The sequence below is a fragment of the Gorilla gorilla genome, chromosome 9 (assembly GCF_029281585.2).
Source record: "Gorilla gorilla gorilla isolate KB3781 chromosome 9, NHGRI_mGorGor1-v2.1_pri, whole genome shotgun sequence".
In the NCBI taxonomy this organism is placed as follows: Eukaryota; Metazoa; Chordata; class Mammalia; order Primates; family Hominidae; genus Gorilla; species Gorilla gorilla.
Genome location: NC_073233.2, coordinates 100,613,465 through 100,637,054, shown reverse-complemented (window position 1 = coordinate 100,637,054; position 23,590 = coordinate 100,613,465). Strand labels below are relative to the sequence as shown.

The 23,590-nt window shown below is 40.2% G+C and overlaps 1 protein-coding gene across 5 annotated transcripts in view; it reads right to left on the bottom strand.

Annotated features, from left to right (window-relative positions):
- The window catches only part of FAT3 (FAT atypical cadherin 3), a 676,861-nt gene that overhangs the window by 179,223 nt on the left and 474,048 nt on the right, over positions 1 to 23,590 (bottom strand). For all 5 annotated transcript variants that reach the window (XM_055356052.2, XM_055356051.2, XM_055356056.2 and 2 more), the window contains one exon: positions 21,312 to 21,373. In XM_055356052.2, coding sequence (XP_055212027.2) covers positions 21,312 to 21,373 — 62 coding nt within the window. The remainder of the gene's footprint in view (positions 1 to 21,311; positions 21,374 to 23,590) is intronic.

The following is a 23,590-nucleotide window of genomic DNA, read 5'->3' as shown; positions in this document are numbered from 1 at the left end:
TCTATTGAGCAAAATAGTTATTGAATATGCTGAAACTGTGCTAGGTACTGGGGACAAAGAAACATGGAGGATTTTTTGACGTGAAGAAGGAAACTAACAGTTGATACAGTTGATATATTACTGTATGCAAGACATTCTGTTAGTCTCTCCACACATGCTTTCTACACAACACATAAAACAACCCGATAAGGTGGTTGTTATTATCTTCATTTTACAACTGAGGATACTGAGACTATCACAGAGTAAGAATTTGCTCTAGATCATTCAGCAAATATATGGCAGAATCTTGATTCAAACCTTGGTCTGCCTGAACCGACACCCAGCCTCTTTTCACCAATATGGCTTAACATCATCCTGCAACAATGGGTTTCTTCCAGCTATGCAAATGTTCTATCAGTTGTTATTCACTGTAACAACATTAAACCTCTACTACAATCATAAAGGGAAACCTCCCTCCTTTTCCCAAATGAATCTCTCTTTAGATTCCATTTCTACGTCATAGCAATTAGGCTGCGATGATGTGTTCATCAAAGTGACCCTGGTGAGTGAATTGCCTAATCCTTCATGTCAACCCCAAGTACACATGCAAGTAAAAAGAAAATTAAAATATATGGACCCTAAGTCCAACTCACCTGTGCCAGAAACACTGCAGTTGCCATAGTGATTATTTCAACAGGCACAGTTAAGAACCTTATGGAAATGAGTAAAACTAAGATATATGCAAATTTTCTGTAAAAGTAAAAAGATAATTTTTGTATATTTTTTTCCAGAAAACTCTTATGGAAGCCTTTTTTTTTTTTTTTTTTACTGAACTGGAAACTCAAAGCACAAGTCAAGAGTAGATCAGTCCTCAGCTCATATACTGATGGTGAATGAGAAAGAGCTAATTAGGCAGTCAGTTGCTAGCAGGATGACCACTTCACTTCATTTAAAGGGAAGAAACACAAATGAAGCCAACCAAACTTATGATGTCTATACATGCCTGCTACTGAACACCAGCTTCTGACATCCATGAGGAAGAACTATCCTTGTTCCTTCCTTCACTCCTTCCTATTCAATCACCGAGTTTTGCCCATTTATCCAGGTATCTTTTATCTTACTGCTACCACTACCTGCAGTTGGATAGCAATCCCCTCACACCTGGATCTGCCTCCTCTTAACCAGCTGGTCTGATCCCAGACTCCTTCTAACTCCAAAGTCCTCTTTTCCCAGATAAACTGTCTTTGTATATGACGTTGATCATGCCACCATCCTGCTCAAGAACCTTTTATGGTTCTGTATTTCATCAAGTATCTAGTCGAAACTACTTCAATTTCCCTCCTCTACTGCTCTCCAATTCCTACTTCCACTGGCAGGTAGGCTACTCCTGTCACAGTCTCCCAAGGGTGCCATATGCATCCCTCTTTATAGCTTCTGCTTGAATCATCAGTGTTCTCTTCTTTTACGTTGATCTTCTTCTTATCCAAGGCCCAGGTCAAGTCTCCCCTCTTCTGTGAAGTCCTCCCTGATAACTGCAGCCATTAACTTTATAGCACATACAAGTTGTTTCTCAAAGTTGGGTATAAAATTTTATCATGTGCTGTCCTACAGTTCATCAGTACTTCACCTGTGTTATTCTGGTATCCTCAACTGTGTTAGGGTAACTTTGGGTATAATTATGTATTATATGCTGGAAGTACGTGTGAGTGTATGTGTGTGTGCATGCACATACATGAGTGTGTTTATGGTTAATTATCAATTGTGGACTGTCAAATCTCACACTAAATATCTGTGTATTCTCATGAGTGATAATTTATATCAATTTAACATTAATTAATTAATTAATTTTTATTTATTTATTTATTTTTTGAGACAAAGTCTTGCACTGTTACCCAGGCTGCAGTGCAGTGGTGCGATCTTGGCTCACTGCAAGCTCTGCCTCCCAGGTTCACACCATTCTCCTGCCTCAGCCTCCTGAGTAGCTGGGACTACAGGCTCCTGCCACCACGCCCGGCTATTTTTTTTTTTTTTTTTTTTTAGTGGAGATGGGCTTTCACCGTGTTAGCCAGCATGGTCTGGATCTCCTGACCTCATGATCCGCCCACCTCGGCCTCCCAAAGTGCTGGGATTACAGGTGTGAGCCAACACACCCGGCCAATTTAATTTAAATATTCCCAGAACATTTATTACATTTATAAATTTTAGTTTTTTTTTTTAGAAGTAGGCTAGTTGTCCTCATAAGTCCCAAATCCATGTAACAAAAAACAACCCATACCCCATAAACTACTGGAATGTTTTTTAAAAAGTTAAAGATTCTGTCAGGTAACCCCAACAGTCTTTTCTTTTTAATGAAGCAATAAAATAACCGAGACCAGGGTTTTCAGAACAATTTGGTATTTCCCTTCATGGATCATTCACTCATTCATTCATTCATTCATTCATTCAACTAAATAGTTCCAGGGTGCTTATTAGATGCTAGAAACTGTGTTAGTGCTAAAGATACCATTGATTTTATTGGTATTAAAACTACCTGTAGATAAGTTTCTAAAAAGCCAAGAGAAAAATGCAACTTCATAGGAGAAAATATGTGGAAACTGCTAGATATTCCACAATCTAGTAATAGCTGAATTAGGTTGAGGGACAAACTGTACTGTTCTGATGAAGAACTTGTTCTAGGACCTTTTGATTTCTTTCCTAATTTCTGCCATGGATCAAAGTTTGATTGAGGTTGGTCAGAACTGTTTAATCATCATAGTTTTCCAATTTTTTTTTTCCTTTTTTGTGCTTTGGGGGAATATGATGTGGATGGCTTCCAGGGTAGAGATTAGAAACAACAGTGTACTGAGCCTCATCAGTGTTTTAGTGTGGGAAGTACAGTTTTTCCGCTTTTTAATGAATTCTTGTACAACCTAATGGCTTTGCTCCAAAAATGTGCTACTGGAGTGGAGGATTATCTTACATGGGTCATTGCACTTCCAAGCTTTAAGCCTCAGAATGAGCATTAAATTAAAATTCCCTGCACCTAGTAGGCAGAACATTGTGACACTCAAAAGATGTGAAAGTGCTAAGTGAATTCGGAGCAATATTATCACCACTGCATATTTATTGAGTTCAACAGGGTGCTAAGTACTGTACAGACAGATAATACAAGCAGTCTATAAAAAAAAAAAGAAAAAGAAACTACAGCAGTAGTCTTATAAGAACTCTGTCATTCATCTGACCTAGGAATAGACACTGTAACTAGACTTGTTAGAGAGAGTCTCCTCTTTTCAAAAGTATCCTCAAGGTTCTTTATGCTTTTATTTGATTTGAAGGTAGTCAATTTTCTACAGTTACCATTTATGAATGTGACCAAGTCTCCCAATTTCAAAATTACCATAAGAATGCTGCAGGCATTAAACTGAAGAAGAACTTCATCCCTTTGCAACAGAAAATTATGAACTGAGTTTTCTGGGAAATCTTAAAGAAATCAGTTGTAAAATATGATATACATACTATTATGTTTTTGATTCAACTGGGAAAATATGCATTTTCAAATTTAATAATATTGGTCTTTTTAACTAGCCTTCAATTTTCTGAAAAATGCAAATTTGAAAGCCAAAAGAATTTAAATAGTTTAGTTTTAAAGACTGAAAACTATTGAAAGTTAAAGCATGAAGTGAATTTCCTATTTTTAAACAAATCTAGATACAAATAGAGAAAAAATTAAAGTACAGGGTACCCAAGATGTAAGAACCAACATGCATGTGGATGAGCACAAAGAATAACTTTGCATATCCAGAAACTAATTGAGTTTCAGAATCCTGGCTTACTTTATTTAAATGCCAGCCCATCAGGGTTAAGAAAAAAAATTGAGCACTTTAGAGAAAATGGGTTATAAACTGTCATTGTTGAGTTTAGTGTTCTGACAACTTTGAAAGTAACTACAATGTAATTTCCCAAGTTGGTAGCTAAAATAATAGAACATCTGGATGCCATTGAAATGCATGACAATCAAGGAGAGAACAGAAAAGCAGTGAGAACAATGCTTTTCCCTTTGCTTATCATTCTTTGCAGTTTTGAACTCTTACTCCAAACCACAGTTGTGGTAGTCAAGGGCAACTTCCTTCTCAAAGATTCATGTATGATTTCTAAGATCCCTGGGTCCATCTCTGGGTCTACTTATAGCTTCCAGAAGCTGTATTGTTCACCAACTTGCCTTCTTAATCTCTTATGTCAGACTTTAAGCCTGAACACCTGTGTGAGGTGGTAAGCAGTGTGCAGTGTCTTTTATGTATTGGTCAGAGTGCTGATTTCAAGCTTGTAAGCTGGGGCTGGGCTTTGGAAATGTACACATCTCCAGATAACACCATTTATTATGCAACTTCAGCCTCATGCATTCTGTCCTTCCAGGAGCAAGTAACCCTACTGTGGAAAACATAATTAAGTTAAACTGTAGGTGGTTCAGAAATATTTGTGTTACCAACTGGCAACCTTATAGATGGTGTTTTCTGCTACAGTTTCGGAACTGCCCTTGTCATTTGTTAGGCATTTATAGTTACACATTTATGCCTTTGGAAATATCTGGGCAAAAGCCTAGATAGCTAAAGCTCCTCTCAGGTAAGAACTAATTGTAAAGTTGCGTTGAGATTAGTTTTCTCTTTCCTCTGTCTAAACACAATGAAAAGAGAAGGTAAGAATATATTTTTTTCATTTTAATTCAGCTAATATTTACTTAGAGTCTAATAAGTACAAAGTCAGTATCAGGAAGAAAACAAAAACAGTCATTAAGGACCTTGTAATCTATGGTTTCACAACAGACTCATATTCATGAATTATATATTTCTTTACATTTTTACTCTCAAAAAGGGATGTTTTATAGAAGCATATTATTTTTCATGCCCTCCCTCCGTGAAAACCACATTTCAAGGTTGTCTGAAAGTGGGGTTTCTCTGAGTGCAGAGATGACTTATTCTTGGCATGCACATAAGAGTCTTTCCAGAGTCCCTTTTTCTTAATAGCTCCAAGTTGGAACTGATGGGGGATGTGTGGCAGGAGACAGGGGCTGCTCTTCTTTCTCCTTATTCTACCTGCATCATCTGAAGGGATTTTGCTTTTAAACATGGGAAGGCATATGTGCCCTCTCAGAGACATGTCAAGCCTCAGCTACAGTTTGGTTTGGATCCTTTCCCTCTTTTTACACTACAATTTGTCACCAGTGGAGAATGCAGACAGCTATGCCAAATGCGAATGTCGCTTGCATGCCCACATTTGGCAAATGTTTATCCAGATCTTTAGTTTGGGATTTAAATAATCCATCATCAAGCAGATGATTTCTAAGGTACTATTTAGCTCTGAAATTTTATGATTCTGTGGGATTTATTTGTACTTTTGTGAAAAGGTGCTTACAATATATCATTTTGTCTTCAATGACAAAATGTTGTAAGGTAGAATATCAAACTACACTGGAAGAAAGGAGAGTAGTTGATATTTGTGGGTAACCTGTTTAGATGTCTAAAGTTACATATTTAGGTTACATGTTTAGGTTCTTGATATAATTTTTCAAAGGACATGAATTAATATGCAGTACTCTTTTCCAAATGTTTCAAAGATATTTACATAAACATTTCTTACACTGTATAATTTTTCCTTCAGTAGGTAAATGCTATAAGGTAGAGTATTACAGCTCCAGCCAAGGGATGATTTTTGTTCATATTTGCGTGCAATCTGATCAAGTATTGGAAATAATCTGCCAAATTACATTAGATGATGTCCAGAGTCTTTCCTTTAGCTGATCCACAGGCAGAAGTGAAGGCTAGTAAATGGCTTGAAACTGGGCACCAAACCAACACTACAGAAGTATCACTAGGGCCTCCTGGGGGGCTGGGCTACATTCATGCAATATTCTAGAAAAAGTGATAGATGGTTCCTACTTAAGGTCATTGGCAACTCTACCCTAGATTGCTATTTAATGAGATCCCATGCAATGGAAAAAAGTAACATATTGAATGTAAATATATTAATATAGAAAAATGTCCATAATAAATAAGCAAGGATATGAAACTATATAAAGTATTTATTAGATTTTTTCACAAATTTTATGCAGGAATATATGAAATATATGTGTATACATATATACATAAATGTAAAAGAAAGTTCTGAAAGATTATTTACCAAAATTTAAAACACAATCATCAATTCATGGAAAAACTATGAATATTATTAAATGTTTTTATTCATTTATCTTTGTCTTCTCTGTTTTTGTTAAATTTTCTTACAATGAACATGTATCATATATTATCATAGTTACATGATTCTCATATTTCTATAATTGGAAATAATTGTATTTTTAAAAATCCTACCATAGGCACTATGTAATTTCTAAAAGAGGAGTTTTGGAATAGGCTTTTTCTCCCTTTCACCTAGGTATGTACTTGCTTTACACCATGAGAAACTGAGTTCACTCTTCCTTACATGTTGATGTCCTTGTGGCATGACAGGAACTTTTAAATGAATTGCTTCTGGAAGCATCATTTTTGAAGACGGGTAAATGGTTTTGTGCATGTATCAAAGCACACATCATGGGTCTGTCACGGCCTTGCACAGAGATATTTGTAATTCTTCATTCAGAGGTGAAGCAAGCATGCCCTGGCTACTGCTGATAGAGACAGAACAACACCTTCTGTTGTAAAAAATGCTAAATAAAAAATCCCATTCTGTTCTGGCTGATACCAAACAAGCGCATCTCTAATTCCTGCATACCTCAAGAGTCTGTCTGCTGCGGTTATGTCTCCCTGCCAACAAGGCTGTAATATTGCTTTAAATTTGACTGCAGCCTTTCTGACTTTTTCACCTAATGAGAAGAGGTTCTTAGGCCTTGGAGGGCAAAGATGGGACATGCAAAGTTGAGACTTTGCCAAAGTTATTTGCAGTGACAAGAAGAATGCCATATACCATGAAGAGAAAATCTCAGTCATTTGGTATCCTATGGGATCAAAATTTGCTTTCATAGCCTTCAATTCAAAAACAAAGCAAGAACAAATTAAGCCTCTCTCAATATGGGGAAAGTCAGAACGCTGGATCGGTCAGTCTACTTTGTGGTACTGGTTGCTTAGTTTAAAGTGCTTTGTCTTTGTGAAGCTTCTTAAGAGGGCTACTAATGAGTACTTATACATTTTTTAAAATATTGATATTTTTCTATTTTATTTGAAAGTAGTCACCTAAAAGTAGATTTTATTTCAATTACATAATAGCAAGGTATACGTTAGCCTGGAGCTTAGCCTACTACATCTAATTTTAAGACTTATCAGCATCTTTAAAACTCTAGAGTGGCATGCCAGGAATTATAATGGGTACCTCATGAAAAATCTAAGATCTTTCTTCTGAATTATGTATTTATGATCTCCCGAGGATGATTGGAGGTAATGTGATTTAGGAACTGCTTTTAGGCTCCAAACAGGAGCTGGGGTTGGCAAGCCACCTCAGTACAGACTGGGATGCGGTGGGAGAAAGCCCTTCCCTGTTCTGCATATCAGCTGGCACCCCAAGGGCTCCTCAAACTTCCCACCTAGGTGCCTCCTCTGTGTGCTTAGTGAATATTTTGTGGATCTCTGGACAGTACATATCACTATATCCTGCAAAGCATGGATTACCTGGGTTGTGGATTACCTGGAGCCCTAAACTTCAACTCAGCCAACATTCATCAAGTGCCTATTACATCCCTGGCATTGTTTTAGGTGCTGGGGTACAAAGCGGAGTAATCTGACCCTTCCTCCTATGGGTGATCTTCACTAAAGGTAGGGCCAGGAAGACAGAGGATGAGAAATCTCAGTGGAGCTCATCTTGCAGCTTACTAATGAAGCTAAGAATAGCCTAAAGGAGAGGTGGAGTTTGAAACTACCCAGGGCAATGATTTTCAAATGATGATATCTGCTGCTGAATATTAACCATGCTGTGGGCTACCTCCACCGAACATCTCCTAAACAGTCACATCCAGTTTCGTATTTCTACACTATTGAGGTTTTGACATCTGAATGAAACATAAAAAAATTCCCATTAGATGTCTAAATGTTAAACACATTGACTGCATTAACAAATAAACGCAATTTAAGACCTTAAAGGGGTTATGATTCCGGGAGAAAGCTTAGGGGTTAGTGATAAGGCTGGATAGGCCTGAACATAGCTGGCCTGGGGAAATTAGTTATTTGTCCCATCCTAGTCGTAAGACTAATTTATGGAGCTCCTCGATGCTTGGAAATGCTACTGCTCTATTATTGGAGCTTGGGTGCTGCGGTCTACCTATTGGATACTGGTTTAGAAAGCCAGAGAGAAAGACTGTGGATCCAATAGTAGAGATCTAATGACCTTCATCATAGCCATGCCAGACCCATGGTTGACTCATTAGCCTGTCTTAGGAGAATAAGCTATTGCAACTTACATGGTTACAGCTTATTTAAGTGGATGGTGGCCAGCAGAAGCTGATAAATCTCTAAGCTTTTGGGATTTTCTTCAGAAAAGGGCCAAAAAAAATTAATATATTTTTGAGTGCATACCATGTGCCAGGAACTTCTGTAGGCTCATTCATAGATTCTATCTTATTAAAGTATCATAAGTATATTCAACAACTATGAACCAAACTATAAATACAATGCATAATACAAGGCCTTAAGTGTTCTGAATTTTGTCACAAGATGACTGCTTCAGGAATCACATGGAAAATTTTAAAGCTTCTAATTATAATAGCTAACATATTAAACACTTAACATGTGCAATGCATGTGCAATGTAAATATCCTCACCAAATCTTATAAAGGTATTATTATTGTCTCAATTTTATAGGTAAAGAGACGGAGGTTTAGATTAAGTAATTTGGCTCTAGGTCACACAGCTAGTGAGTTACTATGTCTGTCTCCATATCTTGTGCATTAACCACCTCTATCTACATTTATAATATATTAGTTTGACATAAATGTAAAGGGATGATCACAATTAGGACAGTGTCTTATAAGAGATTTTTTTCACTGTTTGATTGAATAATTGTGTAACATCCTTACAGTTCTACACTCCCAAAAATTAAACAACCAAACTTATTATAAGGTTTTCCCAATTTTGAAGGCTGGTATTGTTCCAAGATTCTAAACTATTTTCCTTGGCTCTGACGTGCAGGGCTCTCCTGACTTATTTTCATGACAATGTTCTGCATCCTTACGCTGACAACTCTCTTGGTATTTCAGTAAACCAGTCTTGCCACAAAATAGATGAGGTTGGTAGCCCCCAATTTGCCACAAAAGCAAGGCACTTGAAAGGTCTTGAAACAACAGCTCATTTGAACAAAGCTGTCTGCTGCAGGCAGGAAGCATGCCAAAGTAGTTTTTCCTGATTATTAATAGAAGCACTTGAGTTGAATTCCATATTTTAAACTTGCTGTCATTACATTTTAAATTTTCCCACAGACAGATTTGAAGTCCTCAACTGGGTCAAACACATCTGACATTAGGCATGAGCTTCAGTGGTTTCTGAAGGCCTCGATAAAATTAGACTGGACAGATCATTCTGTAGCTCAGAGAGTGTGTGCCATAAAATAAACTAGGAAAGCAACACAAAGGAAAGAAGGAAAAGGAGCTATGGAAGTAAAGGGCAGAGAGTCAATTTACCATCATTGCACTACAGGGAAGAAGCCAGTCTGGGCTCCTAGGATGGGGGATTCACAGTCAGGAGTTCTCATGATTGTTCAGAGCCATGCAGGAAACTCCTAACCTCTTCTCTAAGAAGGTAGAAGCCAGTTGTGCAATACCAACCCTTCAGGGTAATAGGCTCCCTCCCACCAACCCCCAGAACTCAGCCAGAGGTTGAGGCTATTACAGCTGCTTGGCTCAGAAGACTAAAAGGAAGCAGCAACATAGCACCACATTCCAAAACCATTCACAAGTGAAAACAAAGCAGAGTCGCAGCTCCCTAAGGCCTGCGTGCACAGCTCAACAAGCTGTGACCTGCCCAGAGCAATTATCTGCCTGTGCACCATGGGTGAGCAGAGCAGTCAAAACTGGCTCATTTCCATTGCCAGGCGGAGCCACTGGGTGGAAGGACCTCCCTAGATCCAAGTGAACTGGTTTCATCTACCGCTGCTCTACTAATTAGTGTTCAGGTTTAAGGAGAAACAAAACAAACACAACCTTTCACAAACAGGTAAATTAGAGGTTGCTATTTATGGAATCAAAGACTTATTCCAGACAACTCTCCCAATATATATAAGTGTTTGCCTGCAGCTTATTAATGAGTAGGTCAACCAGGAGCACAGAAAAGCAAAGTTAAAAAGTGAAGAGCTACTGCCAGATGAGATGCTCACACAACTTGAGGTACCCCAAAGATCCACAGCACCCTTCCGTTCCTTGGCTCAGATAGAAATGCCTGTGCGGACAATGTTCAGCTGAGATCCCAGCCAAGTCCTCATATGTGGTAATTTCCAATGTCAACAGAGTCTCTTAAGACTCAGCCATAGGCTCATTTCTTATTTATTTTTATAGGCACATTTTAAAAGATGAGTACATTTTTAAAGACATGAGGTGAAGGGAAGATAAGAAACTAATTATATCCCACAAAATATGTGAATTACTTACTTCATTCTGAGAGGATTACAAATTATGAGGCAAGCAAGAAGTCTTCCTTTCTATCAAATGTTGCAAAACAGGGGTTTGTTGGCTGACAGTGTTTTAAAAAAAATGATGGAGTTGTCAACATGTAATATAGAGAGATGTGGAATGTAAATGTGATTTTTTTTTTGGGAAACAAATTAAGACTTCCTGCTGATACTGGGCCTACCTGCTTCCACACCTGCTGCTGGCAGTGCCTCTTTAGAAGAAGGGACAGGTAGAATCCACTGTTCCTCCCCGTCCACCTCCCCACCGCTCCCACACATGCTGCTCCTCTGAATTACTGACCTACCCAGACCCATGGCATCTTGTAATCTCTGTTTTGAATGTACTAGCTCTGAGAATTAATATTTACTCTGAAAGGTTTGTTTTTCTGCATCAGATTCAATATTTACTCTTCAGATAATAGGGAAATTTAAGTGGTACATCTGCAATTTATACTGGTGGGAAGATCTCAGAAAGGATTATTCTTAAGGGCCCATACTAACCTGGACAGTTCTGTAAAATTAGGAATAGTAACCCTCACTCCCATCTCATAAGCATGCCACCATTACTACCACCACCACCATTAACATCATCTCCACCATCACAGTCGTCACTACCACCCTCATCTCCATCATCACCACTGCCACCACTATAGTCACAACTGTCCTCTCCTCCAAAACCACCACCACCATCACCATCACTGCCACTACCATCACCATCACAACCACCACACCACAATCACCACCAACACACCACCACCATCAAACCACCACCATCACCACCACCATCACACCACCACCACCACCATCACACCACCACGATCACCACACCATCACACCACCACCATCACACCATCACACCACCACGATCACCACACCATCACCCACCACCATCACACCATCACAGCACCATCACCCACCACCATCACACCACCACCATCATACCACCATCACACCACCACCATCACACCACCACCACCAACACCATCACACCACCACCATCACACCATCACAGCACCATCACCCACCACCATCACACCACCACCATCACACCACCACCACCACCATCAGCACACCATCATCACACCACCACCATCACCACCACACCACCACCACCACCATCATTACACCACCACCATCACCACCACCATCACACCACCACCATCACCACCACCATCACACCACCATCATCACACCATCACACCACCACGATCACCACACCATCACACCGCCAGCATCACACCATTACACCACCAACATCACACCACCACCACCATCACACCATGATCACCACACCATCACACCATCACCATCACACCACCACCATCACACCATCACACCACCACCATCACACCACCACCAACATAACCACCATCACACCACCACCACCACCACCATCACACCACCACCACCACCACCACCATCACACCACCTCCATCACCACCACCATCACAACACCACCACCACAAACACCATCACACCACCACCATCACACCATCACAGCACCATCACACCACCACCATCACACCACCACCATCACCACCACCAACACACCATCATCACACCACCACCATCACCACCACCACCACACCACCACCAATACCACCATCATCACACCACCACCATCACCACCACCACCACACCACCACCAATACCACCATCATCACACCACCACCATCACCACCATCACACCACCACCACCACCATCACACCACCACCATCATCACACCACCACCATCACACCACCACCACCATCACACCACCATCACATCACCACCACCATCACACCACCATCACACCACCACCAACACCACCACCACCATCACACCACCACCATCACACCACCATCACACGACCATGATCACCACACCATCACACGACCACCATCACACCACCACCATCACGACCATCACACCACCACAATAACACCACCATCACACCACCATCATCACACCACCAACACACCATCACCACCATCACACCACCACCATCACCACCACCATCACACCACCATCACACCACCATCATACCACCACCATCACACCACCACCATCACCACCACAACCATCACCACCATCACACCACCACCACCATCACACCACCACCATAACACCACCACCATCACGTCACCATCACACCACCACCAACACAGCACCACCAACACCACCATCACACCACCACCATCACATCACCACCTTCACCACCATCACATCACCACCACCACCACCACCACCATAACCACCACCACCATCACCACCACCATCACACCACCACCCACCATCACCACCACCACCATCACACCACCACCATCACCCATCACCACCACCATCACCACCACCATCACACCACCACCATCACACCACCACCATCACCACCACCACCACCATCACCACCATCACACCACCATCACCACCACCACCACCATCACACCACCATCGCACCACCACCATCACACCACCACCACCACCATCACACCACCATCGCACCACCACCATCACCACCACCACCACCATCACACCACCACCATCACACCACCACCATCACACCACCACCACCACCATCACACCACCATCGCACCACCACCATCACCACCACCACCATCATCACACCACCACCATCACACCACCACCATCACCACCACCACCATCACCATCACCACCATCACACCACTATCACACCACCACCACCATCACACCACCATCACACCACCACCATCACCACCACCACCACTACCACCATCACCACCACCACCATCACCACCACCACCACCACCATCAACACCACCACCATCACCAACACCATCACACTACCATCATCACCACCACCATCACACCACCACCATCACCACCATCATCACACCACCACCATCACCACTCCTTGTTTAGCTAGACTTGGAAGGTCAATGGCCATCCCTAACTAGCCTACTAAAACTTTTTGGGGGGATTATTTAAGAATGACATGAATTTAAAAAAATCTCCTGCTTAGGAGGGGTTTGTTCCTGGGCAAGAAGCATTCTTGTGGGTAAAACACTGGGATTTCTGAGAAAAGTACGCTGGCAACACTCACTGAGAATGGAGGAAGGAGGCACTCAGGAAGCTAGAAACTTGAAGGCAGGGAAGGAGTTAGGAACCCATGTATGCCACAAGAGGGCCTTCTGTGGAGAGTTTTAACTTGGAGGATAATTCTCCCTTGGAATATGGAGCATGAAGCACGGGAACCCTCAAATTTAGACAGAGGTTTTTCTACTGTATTGTAGTTGCTGCAGTCCCTAATAAAGTCTGAGGCATTTGCGTAGCCTTGTGAGGTGGTGGTGTGAGGAGGGGCAGGGACAGGCCAGTTGATGAAATCTGGCTGCTTACTGGTCTGCTAGGGCTGCATAACCGAGGAACATAGACTAAAGTGCCTGAAATGACAGAAATTTGTTTTTTCACAGTTCTGGAGGCTAGGAATCTGAGAAGGTATTGACAGGGCTTGGTTTCTTACAACACCTCTCTCCTTGGCTTGTACAGACAGCTGTCTTCTCCCTCTCTCTTCAAATGGCCTTCCCTCTGTACATATCTGTGTCCAAATTTCCTCTTCTTATAAGGACATTAGTCAGCCATATTGGATTAGGGCTCTTCCCAGTGACCTCATTTTAATTTAATGACCTCATTTTAATTTAATGACCTCTTTAAAGACTCTTCTTTCCAAATCCAGTCACATTCTGAGTTACTGGAGGTTAGGATTTTAACACATGGATTTTGGTGGTGGGAGGTGGTGCACAATTCAGCCCATAATACGTGCTTTGCAGTTACTCCTCTGCTGAGTCCAAGCTGGTACCCACCATGTGGACACAGCATCCTCTCAGATGGGCTTGGTCTTGGAGCTCAGGGCACAGCCCAGCAGCAGAGTGAGCCTTGTCCAGAGCTGGGTGGATGGGGCAGGCCAGAGTATCGGGTTCTGAGGATTAGCTGAGGGGGTGGTGGATGGACAACCAGAGTATGAGAGAAAACCTGCTCTTCAGATGCATAGAGACTGATCCTTGAGGCTGGGTTAACTTGACACCTGGGTCAATCCATTATTACAAAATGAGAGCGAGAAAAGATGATTCAATTTGCCACATTTCAATAAGCTGATGGATATTGGTAGCCATATTTGTTCCATAAAGACAGAAAGACCTATCCTGGGTACTGCCATGAAGTAGTTGTATGACCTTGGATCACTCTCCTCTTTTCTAGGTCTCAGTTTCTGTATCTATATAACGTGAGAGCACAGTTAGGAATATACGAATTAATAACAGTTTCTTGATGCCAAGACAGCAGCTAATGAAAGTAGCTCCCTACTTGATCTGCAGTTTAGTACTCTAGGAGACCTTACTGTGAAAGTCAAAGGAAAAAATGTCCAGTGGGAAAAACACACTAATTCTAAGAATAAAACCTTAGTACTTGGCCCAATGCCAGGCGTGGAACAGTCATTCGATAAAGCTTTTATGAAAGGAAGTAAAAACAGAAAGAGTGCATATCTATTAACTATCGAGGTTGATACAATAAGAATAAGAATGTGAACAAATGAGAGAATGGAAGGAATGAGTGGAAAGAGGTCAGCAGCTGTGTCACAGAGCATTAATTGTGTGTGGTGCCTCCTAGGAGCTCTGGAGCACAGAAGGTGTCATCAACTCTCCTTCTGATGCTGATGCCTGCTCCATGCTGCTATTTTTATGCACAGACATACCATTTTTTGAGGGCCCATGGATACTTCCTGTAGAGTTCTCTGAGGGTGGCAGAAAGAGATGCCTAAGAAGAGAAACTTCCATTTTTCTTGAAGTTAAATTATGAAACTGTGGACTGTTTAATGGGTTGAAATGAGCCTGCAGTTCTTCTCTACCAGAAATTATCATCATTTTAAAAGCAGATGCTTTACCAAAGAAAGAAGCTGTTAAGGGTGTGCTCTCAGCAAAGAAATCAATTTGCATCCTAAGGCAAGAGAAAATGTTATAAAAACTTAATAAAGAACAATATTTTTTTCCCTCAGAAAATAAAACTATAAAAAGGGATGAGAACTTCAGACAGGAAGAAAAAATATTCACATGAGTTGTATGTTACAGAGGACAATGGATGAGTTTGTTAAAAAAGACAGATACTAAATAATATACATTCCTATGGATCTAGTCTATTCCTCTGTAATCTGTTATTCATACTGACTTCACTATTACATTTAACCACATTCTCTGGGCTGTTCCAAATTCTATGCATACATATGACATAATTGCTCATCCACTGTCTTTACACTGGTTACTGGGCCTTGTCACCTTCTTTTTAATTTTTTTTTGATTTGCAAATAAAAAACACTCTCTGTGTTCTCTTTGGGAGACTTTTATCAGAACCATCCAGCCCTGAACACAGAAGCATTTCAAGATCAAAAGGGAGGCAAATAATACTCTTCAGCAAGCAAGATAAAGATTCACACATAATTAAGCCAGGACTATAGGATTATTTAAGTAGATGTATCTTTCAAGAATAATCGAAGTGCTATAAGCTTTTCAAACTGCTGGAGCCAGTCCAGGAAAAGAAAGGGAACTGGCAGTGTGTTTGTGGAGGACAAGAGGAGGAGGAAGGAGAAGGAAAAGAGGGAAAGGGCAAGCAATAGGTGACCCGCATCTCTGTGTGCCAGGCCTTCCATGCAGTTTATCTGTGAGGCAAGTTTATTAACCCCATTTTCCAGATGAAGAAAAGGAGGATCAAAGTTAATTTAACTTGGCAACGCTCATGCAGATGAAAAGAAGCCGAGCATGCCTTCTTCCTGTCTCTACGTCCATGCTCTTTCTTGCACGTTAATTCTCTCCCCTTCAAGGTCTCATTGAGGAGTGAAATAACGTCTCTTAATGTAAGCATTCATTCACACACTTATTAAGCGTCCCTTGTTTCCTGAGTGCCGAACAGATGCTTGTATACAGAGATGACTAAGACATTCCATGCTGACCATGGCTACCATTCATGGAACATGTACTGTCTAACAGACAGCATCCTGAGCATGCTTCACCTGTCATTTAATCTACTCTTTATACCAACCCTATGGTAGAAATTGTTATCCCCACTTTACAGATGAGAGAAAGGGGATCCAGAGAGGTTCAATAGCCCATCTAAGCTCTGTGAACAGTACCAAAATACAATCACAGGCACACCTGAATTTAACATCTGAGCTTTCCCACACTACCTTAATTCACTGTCTTGATAAATCAAGTTGCATGCCCACAGGGAGCTTAAACATCTCATAGGTAAAAAACAAGGAAAGAAAACCAAAAACACCCACCCAAAACAACAAAAAAACACAATCCATACAAGTGATTATATAAGACAGAGTTAGTGCATTTATTTCCTGTTTCACAGCTGCCTTCTCTGATAATGAAGTAATCAGAGCTAAAGTCACAACCAAAAAACTAAAACGTTAATTCACAGTTTCATTTACATGTCCATTATCAACTCTTGGCATCTGTATGCTGGAATTAGTCTTCTATCTCCACTATAATCATAACTGGGTATCAAGGAAGGATATGACTTTGAACAAATGAGCTAAAAATTCTATATTTTTGCATTTTATGGTTGGAAGAGAAGATCAGGCCAATATTTTCACATACCAGACTTCCAAACCAGGCAAGAGTTAACACTTAGAATTCACTGAAGAAGAATAAGCTGTACTTGTGAATTTGCCTACAGTTCTTTGCTGCTCTTGTTGCTTTAGCAAGTCTTTGGATTCTGATAATGACAACCCTCCTTTTATAGTAACAGATTTTAGGCAAATGCTCTACAGACTGAAAAACCCTTGCAGCCCATACACCATCAAGCTAAATATCTTAAACCAATGTATAGATGGAGTGTCAGCAGTATACAACTAAAGTGCTTTCTACCATGGGGATAGCAAACTACCAAGAAATCATTAATGTCCTCCTGGTTATCTATTCAGCAGTGTACCTGCCAGGTCAGCTTCTAAATGGGTCCTTTCAAGAAGAGTCAATTTTATTTTATTGGGAAGGACAGATATGAAATAGAGCCAGAAGGTTAATATGAGTTTAAGAGGAGCATAAGGTTATCTCGGCAATTAAACACTCTCCAGGAGGTTAATTACCCCCACCTAGGCCTTACAAGTCACAAAATATATCAGCAGTTTCAAAATTTTGTGTATAACAGACAACTCTATTCTACATTCTCAATGATATCATTTCACTTATTTTTTGCAAGACTAAGTTAAAGTAATGTTCCTTCTATGGTCTATTTAGGGAAAAAAAGAAATGTTGTTCAAACTCCTGCAGCAATGTCATATAGAAGAAAAAATGTGGCCAAAATTGTACAATTTTAGGGAGTGAGAGTAAGACAGTGTGCATAAGAGAGAGAAAAAGAGAGAGAGGACAAAGGGAGAGAGAGATTGAGATTGAAATGGTTTCTGAAAGCCTTAGCAGATTTATTAAATGAAATGGTGTGTGTGGCGAGCTTGGAAGCTGGATAGGGCAACGAGGTTGTTGGAGGGCAAGTTGGTATGATTCTGATTACCTGTGGTTTAAAAATCTTCACTCTAAAGATCACAGAAAAGCCAGTGTGCTGTTGCTAGCTGAAATCATGATAGGATTTGTGTTAGACCTACTTGATCCACTGCCCCTACCCTCATTCAAACCACCCTCATCTCTCACCTGGATCTCTATAGAAGCTTCCCACATTTCCCTGCTGCCACTGGTCACCCTCAGCCCCCACCCCAAGCCTGTCTCTGACCAACAGGGCAGCCGGCCATCACTTATGATGGCAGTCACATCATGTCACCCCTGCTTAAAGGCTTTCCACTGCACTCAGGAAAAATTCAAAATCCTTACCATAGTCCCCTCTGTTTGCCTTTCCAATCTGCTTTCCTATAACCTCCGCTCCCATCCCCACTCTGCCTTTACACTCTTCATCACAGTGGTCTTGATTCTATTTCTTGAACAGAATCTTGGCATCATGTCATCAAATGCCATGTCAAACAAGTCTACTAGTCTACTGAATGTTGCCTGTCACCCCCCGCTTTCAGGCACTATCATGGAACTTTCTTTTAGTAGCTTCAGAGAGCTTCTTTCTGAAGTTACAGCATTTATTCATTTCCATGTGCTTCCCCATCCTTCCTGCTCACTTTGTGTCCCCAGGACTTAGGGCAGTCCCTGGTACACCGGGTGAGTCCAGGGCTTGCTACCTGGGGCTCCTTCTGCATTTCAGTGGTCTGGAGCTTCTACCTTTCCTGGAGTGGGGAGGTGCTGTTAAATCTTTAGAAAGCTTCTGATATTATGTCATCATGTGATAATACTTAAAACCACAACAATCAACAATGATAACCACACTTTACTAAGCACCTACTTAGCACCACTGGACTGGATGTTTTACATGTATTTTATAGTTTAATCTCCCAACAACCCTATAAAGTTAATTGCTATGCTGTCCTACTTCCCTCTGCAGATGATACCAGATACAAGTTGAATATCCCTAATGTGAAAACCCAAATTCCAAAATGCTCAAAAATCTGAAACTTCTTGAGTGCCAACATGATGCTCAAAGGAAATGTTGAATGGAACATTTTGAATTTTGGATTTTTGAATTAGGGATGCTCAACTAAGAATACCGAAAATATTCCAAAATACTAAACATTTCGAATCCCAAGCATTTTTTAAATTTTTTTATAACAATGCATAATAGATGTACATAGTTTCAAGGTACATGTGATAATTTAATACATTCATGTACTTGTAAAGGTCAAATCAGTGTACTTGGGTTATCTATCTTCTTAAACATTTGTTACTTCTTTATGCTAGAACCATTCTAATTCTTCTCTTCTAGCTATTTTGAAATATGCAATACATTATTATAAACTCTAGTCACCCTAATGATCTATTTAATACTGAGTCTTATGTCTTGTATCACACCATATGTTTGTACTAATTTATTAACTTCTCTTCATACTTCCCACCCCATCCCAAGCATTTTGGATAAGGGGAGACTCAACTTGTGCTAATCAATGATATTCTAGATCCCAATCTGTGTTAGTCCAAGGTACTAAAACATTACTCAGTATTTATGTAAGTCTGTAGAGGATGTGAATCCATTCAGGGTTCTTTGGGGAGTGAATTCAAATGCTTGGAAAATACTCTTCCTCTTTGCTCTGCTATAGATCCATCCTGTGACAGTCACACTGCACCACAAACCTCCTGATGACAGAGACGACCTTGCAAGGGACCGGGCCATAAGTGATCTCAGCCAGACTCCTCAGATAATGAGACACCCTTCCTGCTTCCTTCTGGGAAGTAATGGGTTCAACTATCTAAGAACACAGCCTTTCCAAGTGTCCTGGAATGTCTTCTGGAAAGGAAAGAAGCCCATGAATATAATATAAGGTCTTATTTTTCTGGCAAATGTATTTAAGTTCTGGACCAGGTAGGTACTGCATCCTGTTAAAAGGATTTTGAAAAAAGAATTACTATAATTATTTTTTTTGGCAGCCTGGAGCCTTTTATCTTTATGAGATGATAGTAATGTTTTAAAAGGATTATCATAGTATTGTATGATGATGATAATAATAATAATAACAATCCTTTATTGTATCCAATGCTTTAAGAGTTTTAAAAATACTTTGATACAAAACAGAAGGTTTGATCCTAAGAGTGATCTTTTGAGGTATAAAGGATTGTAATTGTTTGCCAAATTTCATAGTAGGGGAAACTAAGGTTCAAGGCAATTAAATAGCTTCAAGCTATTCACAGCAGGGCAGCTTCAAGACCCAGGTAGCCTGATTCCTAGTCCGGTGTTCTTTAAATAAATCATGACTGGTGAGCTAATTTAAAGGAGTAGAACAGAAGAGATTCTATCATCAGATTTGAAAGGTGTGTTTGTGTGCATGTGCACGTGTGTGTGTGTGTATGTGTGTTTGTGTATGTGTTAGGAGGGGTAGTGGATTCCAGAAAGTGATTCTTAGGAACTAAAAGATTATTTTAGAAGCGTAGACACATTATAAAACCTTAACAGAGCCTTGAGTTCTAAGCATTGTCATCTGTTTCATATCACACAGTCACAATTAAATCACGGTGTCATACAAACTACCCAGGCTTCAAGCTTCCCAATAAAGACACTTGATGCTTAAAGAAAGAATGTTCTGCAAAGCTCTTTCATATTTCTTTTCTCATCTCATAGCTTTTTATTCTCTCCAGAAATAACACTTTTAGAGTTGACTTTGCTGCAGTTTCCGTCTTAATGAATTAAAGGAGTCCATTTTATGGTTTCAGCAATAGTCATCTCTGGCAGTGACTCAACCAGCAGCTTTCTTTTTCTCAACTCTCTCCCCAAGAAAAGAAAAGAGGAAAGCAAAGCTTCCTCATAAATGGTACACTGACGCTCTTTCTCTTTTTACATCTGTGGCCCCAGTGGCTCACAGGGCTCTGCTCCTGAACTTTCTTTTCTGATTATTGACACGAGGGCCTGAAGTCAAGGCAGAGACGGTGATACACCATTGCCTTCAGCAAAAGGCAAAGGCTGCCCTACCACCCTGGCTCAGCACACAGGAGCATGTTGAGAAGAACACACTAGAAATCCCTAAATTCAGAACATAGCAGCCCAAGAGAAATATCTTCACTTTGATATCCACTGTTCAAATATATTGAAGGTGTAGTTTATGTTGAAGGTTAAAGAAGTTTAGTGAAAGTCAGTTTTAATGAATTTCAGTTCCCTCTATGTGCTTACCTCCAGAAAATGTTCTGCCTGCTGTTCTCGATCCAATTTCCTTGAAGTTGTTGTAATCAGACCTGTGTAGAAATGAGAATATTTGACTTTTAAATATCTGGGGCAAACAGCTTACTGAGTGTGGGAAACAAGTCCAGTTAAAGGAAAAGCAAAAGTGGTATGGAACTGTAACTTTCCAATCCCCCATGACAATCAGAATGGTCTCAAGAATTATTCTTAAAAGAAAGTAAAATTTACAAAGAAAACCTGAAAAATTGTTTCAGCCTGTCTACCACAGTTGGGTTACATCCCACTTTAGGGATGTAAAAAATCACTAAAAAAACTTCTGTTTTTATGATAATGCAGAATTCCAATGATTCATTTGCATATGACTGAAATTCTACAGTAGAAACCTCATTAAAGATTTTAGAGTTCCTGAACAATTAATGGGTTGTTTATGCTGATTAGATTCAGACTATGAAACAGTACTTTCTTACTTAACTTTTATATGCACATATAATTTTTGTTATACTTCACAAAGAATGTTGTAATCGCTACTTGTACACATAATTATTTCAGATTTAATAACTTACACACCAAAGATTTCATACTGTAATTTTATCATTTTGTTTTATGTGTTTGAATCTTTATACAAAACAAGTTCCACATGAAAAATATCTACCTTTTCTTCCAATGGTGTTTCTCATAAGTGAATCACCCCTTTGAGTATAAAGACAAAGAAAAGAAAATGAGAAGACAAAACCTTCAAGGCCTCTCAGCTTATTGCACCAATTTGTCTTTTGCAGGTTTTATTATTCCTTTTGTCAAATGGCAATTAGGAGGTCAAATTTATGTTCCATTTCTTGATTCCACAATGTCCCTAAAGAGAATATGGTGTGGGCTGTTTTCCTGGTATATGCTGATGGACAATGGAGGAACAGAGAAAAATCATATGAAAAGTGTGCTCCCAGTGCTGGTGAGGTAGGTGCAATGTAGAAAGGTATTTCCAGGGGCTGTGAAAGAGCTCTTGACCTCAAGCTTCTGTCTTATACAGAAGTGGTGGGTGGGAGCACACAGATTTTAGAGAAAGCCAAGAAGATACCACAGGAAATTAAATGCCTCCCCACGGCCTTCAGAATAATATCCCACTCAGAGTAACATGGCTGTTTACAAGCTAGCCCCTCCTCTCCACCTCCACACTGCCCACAGGAGGAAAACCTGTGTTTCCAGTGTATAAATGATCTAACTTTCCATGAATTCATTCTGGAATGTGCCCAACAGATTTTTTTCTTTATCTTTTTTATTGTAAACTGACAAGTTGTAGGTATATATATATATACACACATGGTATATATATATATATATATATATAGTAAAAAATGAGCTTATGATTCAAGCATACCATGTGAAATAATTAAATCAAGTGAATTAACATATCCATCACCTACAATACTTACCATTTTTTTGTGGTGAGGACATTTGAAATTTATTAGCAATTTTGAAATGTACAATACACTATTATTAACTATATTCACCCAAGCTGTATGTTACTACACTGAGCTAGATTTTTTAAGTTTAGCTCAGATGTTGTTAGCCTTTGCTGACCCTGTTTAACAGGGTTAGGTGGCCATCTGCTCTGCCCTCATATAACCAGTGCTCTCCATTATTGATCTCTGCCTTATACTAGAATCCTTTGTTCACATGTCAGTATTTCCTCGCTAGACAAATTGACAGAGTTACTTCATGGGACGGGCCTGTCTTTTGATTCGGAAACTCTGATGCCTACTTAGTTCCTCACCTAGAACAAATAATAGGAACTCATTAATGCTTAGTTAATGAAAAGTTGCTCTGGAAGAGATCTGCTGTATTCTATTCTTCAGTTTTGCTACAGACTTGGAATGTGTTTGTTTAGGAGGGTATTGTTTTGTGTGTGGAGGGTGTATTTGTGGGTGGGAAAGGCTTGTGTGACATGTGTACTCATAAAGTTTGTAGAGTTCCTCTGTGTGAATGAGCAATACTAGGCACTCTTGGATGTAAAGAGCTACTGTCCGAGATTAAGGAGGAAAGACTGCCACCAAGAAGGTCAAGGAGGATGAGTAACTTTCCTTCCTTAGCTGACCGTCGGAATCACCAGGGAAACATAAAAAACATGGATTTTTGTTTCCCTGCTCCATCCCTCATTTACTGTATCAGAATCTCTTGGGGTGAGGCCTGTGACGGTCCTCTGATTCTAAGAGTAAAGTACTATCCAATTCCACTATCTTTCACTGAATCTCACTGTGACTTTTTATTGACCTTAC